The sequence below is a fragment of the Gasterosteus aculeatus genome, chromosome 20 (genome assembly GCF_964276395.1).
Source record: "Gasterosteus aculeatus chromosome 20, fGasAcu3.hap1.1, whole genome shotgun sequence".
In the NCBI taxonomy this organism is placed as follows: domain Eukaryota; kingdom Metazoa; phylum Chordata; class Actinopteri; order Perciformes; family Gasterosteidae; genus Gasterosteus; species Gasterosteus aculeatus.
In genome coordinates, this window is record NC_135707.1 from 614707 (window position 1) to 625441 (window position 10735).

General features: G+C 47.9%; 2 protein-coding genes and 2 long non-coding RNA genes across 16 annotated transcripts in view; 1 reads left to right on the forward strand and 3 right to left on the reverse strand.

Annotated features, from left to right (window-relative positions):
- dcst2 (DC-STAMP domain containing 2) overlaps window positions 1-2980 on the reverse strand; it is a 9288-nt gene extending 6308 nt beyond the window's left edge. Inside the window, exons 1-5 of the mRNA XM_078094141.1 lie at window positions 2610-2980; window positions 1735-1973; window positions 1019-1189; window positions 619-720; window positions 1-177 (exon numbers count right to left, since the gene is read on the reverse strand). The exon at window positions 1-177 is cut by the window's left edge and continues 18 nt beyond it. Of these exons, the coding sequence (XP_077950267.1) occupies window positions 1-177; window positions 619-720; window positions 1019-1189; window positions 1735-1973; window positions 2610-2680 (760 nt within the window). The 5' untranslated portion in view covers window positions 2681-2980. The remainder of the gene's footprint in view (window positions 178-618; window positions 721-1018; window positions 1190-1734; window positions 1974-2609) is intronic.
- dcst1 (DC-STAMP domain containing 1) lies at window positions 1900-10152 on the forward strand. 13 transcript variants are annotated; one of them, XR_013453576.1, is made up of 17 exons: window positions 2653-3135; window positions 3219-3344; window positions 4002-4076; window positions 4156-4284; window positions 4579-4718; window positions 5096-5267; window positions 5382-5525; window positions 5646-5767; window positions 5849-6006; window positions 6094-6193; window positions 6709-6804; window positions 6890-7016; window positions 7330-7446; window positions 7847-7989; window positions 9421-9522; window positions 9600-9812; window positions 9974-10152. XR_013453576.1 is itself a non-coding variant. In XM_078094270.1 (16 exons), the coding sequence occupies exons 1-16, from the start codon at window positions 3120-3122 to the stop codon at window positions 9675-9677; spliced, it is 1845 nt and encodes a 614-aa protein (XP_077950396.1). In that variant the 5' UTR covers window positions 2653-3119; the 3' UTR covers window positions 9678-9900. The 13 variants fall into 13 exon arrangements, 4 of the variants coding, with proteins under 4 accessions (XP_077950393.1, XP_077950396.1, XP_077950395.1 ...); XR_013453575.1 differs by having other exon boundaries at window positions 9600-9740; XM_078094270.1 differs by lacking the exon at window positions 9974-10152 and having other exon boundaries at window positions 9600-9900.
- Window positions 4926-8052, reverse strand: LOC144389478 (uncharacterized). Its single transcript, XR_013453581.1, has 5 exons — window positions 7929-8052; window positions 7294-7462; window positions 6892-6970; window positions 6462-6729; window positions 4926-6385 (listed from the first exon to the last, which is right to left on the reverse strand). It is a non-coding gene; the product is annotated as an uncharacterized LOC144389478 (long non-coding RNA).
- On the reverse strand, window positions 9454-10681 carry LOC144389479 (uncharacterized). The gene is made up of 4 exons (XR_013453582.1): window positions 10362-10681; window positions 9947-10075; window positions 9707-9809; window positions 9454-9593 (listed from the first exon to the last, which is right to left on the reverse strand). It is a non-coding gene; the product is annotated as an uncharacterized LOC144389479 (long non-coding RNA).
- Window positions 10682-10735: the final 54 nt, after the last annotated feature.

The window sequence follows — 10735 nt, forward strand, 5'->3', positions numbered from 1 at the left end:
GCGGCAGGAATCCGTCCACGAGATCACACAGGAAGTCGAACTCCCCCAGCAGCGCGGCGCAGTCAGTTCGGGCCTCGGCAAACACGGCCCTGCACTTCCTGTACGGGGAGCCCAGCTTGGCGTTGCACTCCTCGCCGATGTCCACCAGGAAGTGGAGGACGTTTCTCAGAGTGCGAGCTGCAGAGGTCGGAGTTTGGAGGTGAGAGGTCATGGCATGTAATATACATTTATATTATAGATGATATTATTATACTAATATGACCCGATAACGAACGTCCTCACAGTAAGAAAACGTATAAATAAAGTAATCTTATATCACTAAAGCTGGAAAAATCTATAAATAAATGCTGATACATAACGAATACATTAATAGTTTTGTCTTTGTCTTTATTTTGTCTCTATGTCCAAGGCTCCGTAACTAAGCAACCAGCCATCAGAACGTCTCACTAGTCGTCTTGGATGTTGGACATCAGCAGTATGGTTCCATCCCAGGAGAAGTTCTCACTGAGGTTTATTTGGGGAGTTTTGTGTGTACAGATGTGAAGCCCTCTGAGGCTAATTGGTCTGTGAAATGAATAATAAAAAATGGGTTTGTGGTGTCAGTACATTGAAGCTCACCTACATGACGGACGGTGTCGGTCAGCGCGCTGATGAAGCGCTGCACCCGTCCTGCCACCGCGTGAACGTTGCTGCTGATCAGCCTGATGCTCTTCAGCGCTGCTGCTCCACAGAATGATTCATCATTAGAATTAAAGAACAAAGATCTCTACCCAATCCTAACAACACCAATCTCCACCCAAATAATACCACTACTACTAATAGCCGCTTTAATTAATGCTCTCTACATTAAACCACCAGCACTAAAAGTCTATTAATAATGATAACTGTCATCAATTAACGATCCGTAAGTTAACAATAACACATCATATTTATAGTAATAAAATTAACAATAGTATTCACAGTAGTACAATCAGTACTAGCAGTATAAACAGTAGTATTAACAGCAGTATATGTTTACACGAAAGGGGCGTGGCCGCCCTCTGCATGAGCTCCTGCGTCTGATTGGCTGCCAGCTCGGCGCCACACACCAGGCTGGCGGCGGCCCGCTCCATGTTCTCCAGAGTGTTGTCGACGGGTCCGGTCAGCAGCACCGACACGAAGAGGAAGAGCAGGAAGCCCCTCCCCCGAGCTGAAACACATGTGACAGGCTGAACGGGGTCCCGCCTCCCTACGAGGCCACGCCTCCATCCCAAGAGCCACATGAGTGGACTCACGGGCTCTTCACCACTGCGTTCAGGTCTATTTTCAATTCATTTTATTTTGAAAAACCCCAAATCACAAATGAGGCTCAACAGGCTCAAACAGGCATCAGGGCCCTCAGCTGCCTCCGAGGTTCCTACGTCTGAGGACGGGTCGCCCCTGGGTGAAGGCAGGAGACCATCACCACGTCTTAGAACTTTCTTCTTCTTCCTGCTCAACAGTTATAATGATGTTGGTGGTTCAATGTCTTTGTAGACTAAGCGGGTCACAACAGTAACTAGGATTGTTTTTGTTGTTGTTTTCAATGCTCTGGTGTGATTCAAGTCCCGCCTCCATCTCAAATAAGGCAACTGGGCTTTTAAAAGCTAAAGGAATAAAACCCGTTTTCCTTTCAGTTATCCTTCCTTTCCAGGAGGGATTTAGAGGCGTGTACTGAAACCCTTCTGGCGCCGCCCCGCTGACCGCTGAACCAACCTGAGCACAGTGTGGGAAGCAACACGGCGACGTCCGTCCGGAGGCCGGCCGACAGGCCCATGCCGAAGGCCGCCAGGCCGGCGACGCCCAGCGTGGTGTAGACGCACGGCCACAGGGGCTGCTTCTGCAGGAAGAGCGCCGCCGCCCCGTACAGGGACGCCAGCAGCAGCCCCATGGTGAAGGCCGCCAGTCTCCGCCCCCCCTCCAGCAGGTGACCTTTGACCCTTTGTCCTGCCGCCCTGAGGACGGAGAGATCAGCGTCGTCATGGAGGTGAAGTAAGAATATATCATTAATTAATCATAATTAATCATATTTAATCATAATTAATCGACAAAGTTCTATCAATAGAAGCATCTAACACACTAACTCGTCACAGACCCAGCAGGTAGCAATAAAACAGGTCACAGGGGTCAGACTCAAGGCCCGCCGGATGACTTTGCTATTGTGAGAATTACAGAAAGACATAAACTGCATTTGTATGATCAGCCCTGTGTGAGTGAGCGTGAAGGGGAGCAGGTCGATGGCCGAGGCCGTAAATCACCGTCAATCAGCAGGTCAGTGACAGGTCAAGTGACTTCTGACAGATCGATCACATGTTTCTTATATCGGTTTGTTTTGCGCTCAGGGCGTGCAGCGCTGTTGGTTACCGCTACTGCTCGTTGTTAGCATTCATAACATTAATCGCGTTATCATTCGGGCATTATTCTCATGGAATGCTATGGACTAGAGGAGTCGTCCCCTGGTGGACATTAGAAAGAATGCAGCTTTAACACATGAAGCTTCCTTCGAAGGGTCACTGAGTGAGAAGGATGTGTTAGCCTTTAGCACCCTGCTAGCTTACAGCTGTAGTCATATCTCTCCTGTGCAAACTCACTTCTTCAGGACTCCTTTGAAGGCCTTTCTGACTCCGCCCCTCTCCACCTGGAATACAACGTCACGACGCATCACTTTTACTCTTCACGCTCTTTCCTCTGGTTTTGTTGGTTTGCTGTTTTTTTTCTCCTGACAAAGAAACAGACACTTGACCACTGACCAACTGACCAACTGACCAACTGACCATCTGACCAACTGACCATCTGACCACTGACCATCTGACCAACTGACCAACTGACCAACTGACCATCTGACCAACTGATCAACTGATCAACTGACCAACTGATCAACTGACCAACTGACCACTGACCAACTGACCAACTGACCACTGACCATCTGACCACTGACCACTGACCAACTGACCAACTGACCACTGACCATCTGACCACTGACCAACTGACCATCTGACCATCTGAGCTAACTAAGTAATGAACTGATTGATTGACTGATTGATTGACTGACTGATTGATTGATTGACTGACTGGCTCCGGCGGAACTCTCCAGGTGGACGATGGCTCCTCACAGCAGTGAGTTTTAATCTCTTCTTGGACTGTACTAATGTTACATTTGGGGTAAACTGGTGTTTAGCTAAGCTAACTTTATGCTCCAGCCCTGGAGAAGATCAGTTTGACCCTCCTGCCTCAGGAGGTCCATCGACTGATCTTCAGCCGCTCGCCGGAGGTGCGCGTTGCTCACCTGGTGCTCAGGGCGCTGTGTGGAGGGCTGAGCGGTGCAGGTGAGGCTCACATATCTCTTATATTATAAATAGTATTCTCCATTACATTAAACATTATATTCATCTAGAATTGCCTTTCTAAACATGCATTGCTTTTATTTATTTTTTATCATTTTATTTCTAATTTTCCATTTTTTGTGGTCAAATATTTATACTATTTGTAATTGTATTTTGATTATTTTGATTTTAATCATGCTGAAAGAAGTAAGATAATATAGTATAATATGTTTTTAATGATCACATTAAATCATTCACATCATTAGTAGAAATGTTAAAGACTATGACTACAAATGTATTTTGTTTTATTCTTAAATGTTTTATTATTTTTCTAGTCAAGCATTTCTGTAAGAAGCATTCTTACAGAAAGCATAGTGAAGCATTTTCTTCACTAAGAAAAAGCAACGATACGTAACATTGTTGTGACGGAACGTTCTGGTACGTATGAAGGCCATCGATAAAAAAAGATGACGTGATGTCACGCATCACCAAAACTAATGCTAATGCTAATTAGCTTTCTTAGCAACGTACGCGTTGAATTTCATTCCAAAGCCACGCGGCTGAGACCAGCAAGGAGAGGACCACCCGTAGACTACACCACTGTGAGTGGATGAGGATGTCATGAGTGTCATGACCTCCTCGTGTACTTCCTGTCTGCAGTTCTCTTCTGGGGAGTGAGTCACAGCCTCCCGCTGACCTTTGACCTGAAGCTTCTGGTAGGAGCTGTCTTCATCGGTGAGGAGAGCAGAACACCAAACAGCTGTGTGTGGCTGAAATACCAACTAAACATCTGGATGCCTCACATCTGTTCCAGCTGTTTGTGCCGTGGGCGGAGCCCTGACCTCCTCCTGCAGATGTTCGGCTTTCCTGATGTTTCCCAGCATGCTTGGCTCCCGTGGCCGAGCGTACCTGATGCTGGTCGTCCTGTCGGTGCTCTACGGAGGTAAACGCTAACACAAACATAAATATCTACTTATTAATGAAGGGGGAAATAATTGTATATAAGTATAAATATCTACATGAATAAACATATATAAAAAACTAATTACGAGCAATGAAATAATCATCAACATTTAAGGAAATATAAATCTCTACACATTTATCTGTTAAAGATTGAAAACTCAAAACCCTTTTAAACTTAATATTTATTGTTGTTAAATGTCACACAGTGGCACATCACATCGATCTACTTGGTTAGGTTGGATACTAGTGATGCTTCCTGTCCTATGACCCTCAGGTCCTGTGGCTAACGTGCAGCGTAACGTGGAGCTAGCGGCGCTGAGCCTCAGCTGTAATCTGGATCTGCAGGTCCATCACGGCCGCCTGTTGTGGAGAGACGCCGTGAGGCCCTTTCTCCTCATTACAAAGGAGCTGGTGGTGAGCGCTAACCGCTAAGCTAAGATAGCCGCTAAGCTAAGCTGTGTGCAGCGCTGCTTTTTTGAGCTAAAGTTAATGTATAGTTCTTCAGTTAGTTCTTCAGCCGCCTCAGCTTAGCGTGTTAGCATGCAGTGTTGGACACGTTGATGATTACTATTTTACATTTTACTTGTTGTTATCATATTTGTCAAAGTCTCGGTATACTTATATTTTTAGATATATTTATTACTTTTCATTACTGTTACAGTTTCTTCATTTTGACACAGGGAGGCGGGATTAGTTAATTTTGTGGGCAAACAGGAAGTCGTCACTCAAACAGCAGCATGAGAAGCTTCCATTCGGGATAATTACAGAAACGCCTCCTTCTCCTCCTTCAGAACGACAAGCAGGAGTTTGAGACGGAGGCCATGGACGTCAGCAGGAACTTTCAGAACATCAGAGACGAGGTTGTCCTTCAATACGGATACGACCGGTTCAAACCGGGACACGTCGCCGCCAGCAACAGCACTCAGGACCAGTTCAGCTACAAGACGCTGATGCAATGTGACAGTGAGTCACCTTCAGCCGGCCGGGACACACTCAATGAGGCCGTCACATTCAGAGCGTGTGTGCGTGTGCGTGTGTGCGTGTGCGTGTGTGTGTGCGTGTGCGTGTGCGATCCAGGTATAGTGGATGAGGGCGTGAAGAGATGCGGCAATTGGTTCAGCAGAAAGTGGGCGGAGTGTATGGAGGCGATCCCCGTCCCCGTCATCAATCACATCCTCTGCGTGTCCATGAAGTTCACCTTCCTGTGCGACGTCATGAGAGGCGAGTGCGGCCTGGTGTCGTTCTGAGTTAGGGGCGGGGCTTAGTGAGCGATGTGGAGGGGCAATCGACTGCATGTCAGCATCCACGTGTGAAGACGCAGGTGTCCCTCCCCCTCCTCAGTGATGACCCCGTGGTGCAGGGAGCACATCCCCGTGGAGGGAAACTTCGGCCAGATGTTTGACCGCCTCAACGTCTCGGTGGACCTTCTGTCCAGAGAGTTCAGCACCAAGCTGGTCCTGAAGGTCTCTGTCTTCAACACCATCCGCACGCCCAAGGGAGTGAACCTGTGTGTCCTGAACCATGTGACCTCTGACCTCCTGCAGGAGCAGCAGCAGCAGGCGGTGCTGGACGGAGCTCTGGTGGAGGACGAGTTCACAGAGGCGGTGAAAGGATCCTTCCTGAGACTGACGCAGACCATGAAGCTGCTTGAGGAGCTTCTGCAGCTGCTGCTCTCCTTCACCTTCATCTCCATCTTCAGCCAGTAAGACCTGTGATCCCACGCAGGGCTCCTCCTCCTGCTCCTCCTCTTCCTCTTCTCCCTGCTGCTACTATTCCTCCTCCTCCTCAGGGGGTTCGCTTACCTCCATCAGTACCAGAGGGACGTTCGATTCGACAACGTCTACATCACCACCTACTTCAGACAGATTGACGCCCGCAGGAAGAAATTGGTAATGTCGTCTTCATCCTCATCATCCTCATCATCCTTTCCATCTTTGTCCTCTCCGTCTTAATCATTCTCATCTTCATCGTCATTGTCACCTCCATCCTCATCCTTTTCATCCTCCTGGGTCGATGTGGTGCAGGGGTAGAGAATGTGTGGTTGGTGGTTCGAGTCCTGGCTGCCCCATGTCGAAGTGTCCCTGAGCAAGACAAAAAAAAGCCTTGGGTTAAACATGTGATATAAGTCGCTTTGGATAAAAGCGTCAGCTAAATTACCTGTAATGTGATGTATCCTCATCATCGTCCTCATCATCTTCCTCATCTTCATCCTCACCATCTTGATCATCCTCATCTTCATCCTCACCATCTTGATCATCTTCATCCTCACCATCTTGATCATCCTCATCCTCACCATCTTCATCATCCTCACCATCTTCATCATCCTCACCATCTTCATCCTCTTCACCCTCTTTCTCATTCTCCTCATCACTGGGTTCTTCGTGCGGTTTGGTGGTGGGTTCAGGGGAAGCTCTGCCTTCTGCCTCTGAAACCGTCGGAGAAGAAGAAGTTCATCGACCCCTGGAGTCTGAGGATTCACCCCGAGGAGCTCCAGCAAGTGGTGGGTTCCAGCAGCATCCCCCTTCAGGTCGTCAGCATGGATGCCACTGATGTGTGTGTGTGTGTGTGTGTGTGTGTGTCCACAGACCTCAGGTGTGGTCCAGGTGCTGTCTGTCTCCCTGCTGTCTGTCCTCCTGCTAACGCTGGACTTCTCTGTGTTCCACGTTCTGGACATTGTGAGCAGACACACCTTCACCCAGTTCAACCTGACCAGTAAGCACACGCACACACACACACACACACACACACACACACACACACACACACACACACACACACACCTTCACCCAGTTCAACCTGACCAGTAAGCACACGCACACACACACACACACACACACACACCTTCACCCAGTTCAACCTGACCAGTAAGCACACGCACACACACACACACACACACACACACACACACACACACACACCTTCACCCAGTTCAACCTGACCAGTAAGCACACGCACACACACACACACACACACACACACACACACAAACCTTCACCCAGTTCATCCTGAATGGTCTTCTCTGCAGGTGGCCACCAGGTGGACATCACAGTGGGCGGAGCCTCCATGATAGCCCGCCTCCTGAGGAAGACGGTGTCGGCCTTCAACAGCTCGTCCAGCCTCAGTATCCAGACAGACAACCGGGGTAGGTCAAAGGTCAACTGTGATGTCATAGGTTAAAGGTGTGCTCTACTGTATTATTGGTATTATAACAAATAGTATTATCAGGCCACAGAGGCTCCGAATGTTTATTCATTACCGGCAAACAATTAATCAAAATAACAAACGTTAATACACCTACACGATCCAGCTAGCTCATAATCCCCAGTGGTACATTTACTAGGTACTGTGTCAGATTATTAGTGAACAAATGATGATGCAATATTACATGTCCTGTTTTATATATCAAATCATACATCAATAGTTATAATAGTAGAATGTCATTTCTGGTGTTTAACAAAACTTTTTTACTCTTTTAATAAATTATTTGAAGGTATTTATACTATTACTGAAGTTAAGGATCTGAGTTCTCCCCCCTCCCCCAGTGTGTATGTCCCCCCCCTCTCCCCTCCCCTCAGGTGTTTACATCAGCTGTGTGTGTTGTGTCCTGTTGGTGTCGCTCTTCACCTGCTGTCAAGTTTACACCAACCGACTCCGCCGGGTCATCGCCGCTTTCTACTACCCAAAGGTACACACACACGCATAAGTACACATGCACAGGTACACATGCACAGGTACACACAGGTACACATGCAAAGGTACACACACAGGTACACATGCAGGTACACACAGGCACACATGCATAGGTACACATGCACAGGTACACATGCAAAGGTACACACGCACAGGTACACACAGGTACACATGCAAAGGTACACACACAGGTACACACAGGCACAGGTACACATGCACAGGTGCACACACAGGTACACACGCACAGGTACACACGCACAGGTACACACGCACAGGTACACACGCACAGGTACACATGCACAGGTACACACACAGGTACACACAGGCACAGGTACACATGCACAGGTGCACACACAGGTACACATGCACAGTTGCACATGCACAGGTACACACGCACAGGTACACACGCACAGGTACACACGCACAGGTACACACGCACAGGTACACATGCACAGGTGCACACACAGGTACACATGCACAGGTACACATGCACAAGTACACATGCACAGTTGCACATGCACAGGTACACATGCACACACAGGTACACACGCACAGGTACACATGCACAGGTACACACGCACAGTTGCACATGCACAGGTACACATGCACAGGTACACACACAGGTACACATGTACAGGTGCACACACAGGTACACATGCACAGGTACACATGCACAGATGCACACACAGGTACACATGCACAGGTACACATGCACAGGTGCACACAAAGGTACACATGCACAGGTACACATGCAAGTAAATACTGTCCACAGTAAAGAATAGAAACATGAAACCCGGCTAATGTCAGTGTGTGTGTGTTTAGCGCTGGTGAGCTGCAGTAAATCTGATCTGAGAGCAGCTTAAGTTAAGAGCTTTGTAGCCTTCAGAAAGTTAAGCAACATTAAACAGCAACGTAAGAACCCGGAGCAGGAGGGCCAAGAGGTCGATGGAACGCAGTAACAGTCGGTCGCGTGCCATCAAAAAAAATGCCGCCACATCACCCACGCGCGGTCGAACGCAGAAGATGACCGAAACTAATGCTAATGCTAACTAGGGTTCCTTGCTTACTAACGGACGCAGTTAATTTCATTCTGAAGCAACCTGCGTAAAGTCCAGACTGTGCGAGATGCTTGTGACGGAGCCTCGGCCTTCTCTTCATGTCGACTCCTTATGCGCTGATAGCTGTTGTAGGTCGCCGCTACTTGCTACTACGGTCATTATGTTATGTTATGTTACCTGTATTCAAACATTTAAATATATAATCATGATCTCATATTTAACAAGTAAAATGTAAGTAAATAGTCACATAAATAAACAATATGCAAATCAATCAGAACGAGAAGTTATTCAAAGAAAAACAGTGAAACATTAAAAGGAAAAGAAGACCTCTCTCTCCGTCTGTGTCTGTCTCCCCACCTGTCTGTCAGAGGGAGAAGAGGCGGGTCTTGTTTCTCTACAACCTGCAGATCCAGAGACGGATTTCCTCCTCAGACAGGAAACGCTTCGTCTCCCGGCCGGGCAGCGGAACGGTGAGTGATGAAGAACAGATCCTGGCTCACAGTCTAAAGGATCTGCTGCTCTGACTTTGCTGAGTCCTCTCCTGCAGGTGTGTCAGTGTCTCATCAGGTGTCTTCGTCGGCAACAGGAAGTGTGGGACTCTGAGACGCACTACAATGCCGCTTAGACCAGGACTGGGAGTCCCATCAGCCTTACCTGTGTACTCCGTCGCCCCCTGTGGGCCAGAAGGGTAGTGTCTCTTCTCCTTCTAATGGGTCCTTCTCAGTCCTGCTTCTGGTCCTCCTGGGCCCTCTTCCCTCTAGTGGGTCACAGCAAATGACTAAATCAAACTGAAATGTCTCATTTATGTCAATTTAAATGTTACTCAAAATAAAATGTTACAATTTCAAGCCGACGATTGTTTCACTAAATACGTCCTTTGTCTTTGCTTGTTACCTGGTGGGTTCCATCACCTGACCACAGCGCTGTGGGGACCAGCTGTTACCGTGGGAACGGAGCGATGCAGTTTCTGTGGTCGGGTCTAAATTCATTGAGTCCCAGTGGTCACAGACGGTGTGAAATAACCTGGAAAACTTGTTTAATAAGATAGAATTTTGACATGTGTTTTGAAAATACAAATAAAGTCTTACCAAGCAAAGAAAGAGGAGTTTGTTCATTTGTGTAACATTTCACATCTTTGGCTCCAGGAGGTCAAACTAATTCAGAAATGTGCTCCATCTGGTGTGTGTGTCACATCACATGATCAGTTACGTAACCAGCTGATCCTTGTGCAGCGTTGTGCAGCACCTCAATTCACTCCGTTGTAATCTGATTCTGGATCAGTGGTGACGTCATCGATGACCTCACTCACCTGTAATCCTGCTGAGCTCATTGTTCAGCGACACAAAGGCCTCAAAACTATTGTTGACCCTGATGTGAAGCTGGGAAACGTGTCTCAGCCTCCCGGACCATCAGCGCCGGTTCCCCTCCGCTCTTCTCCCTGTACACCAACATCCGCACCTCCCAGGACCCTGGAGCAGCTAAAAAGATGGTAGCCGACCCCTCTCACCCCGACAAAACCTGTTTGAGCCCCTTCCATCTGGCAGGAGGCTGAGGTCCATCAGGACTAAGAGCTCCCGCCACAGAGCCCGGTCCCCACTGACTGACTCTGACATTCACTTTCTTCACACTGCACGTACACGTACCACTTCCTGTTCACTGGTGCACTTTATTTTTAACTTTTTA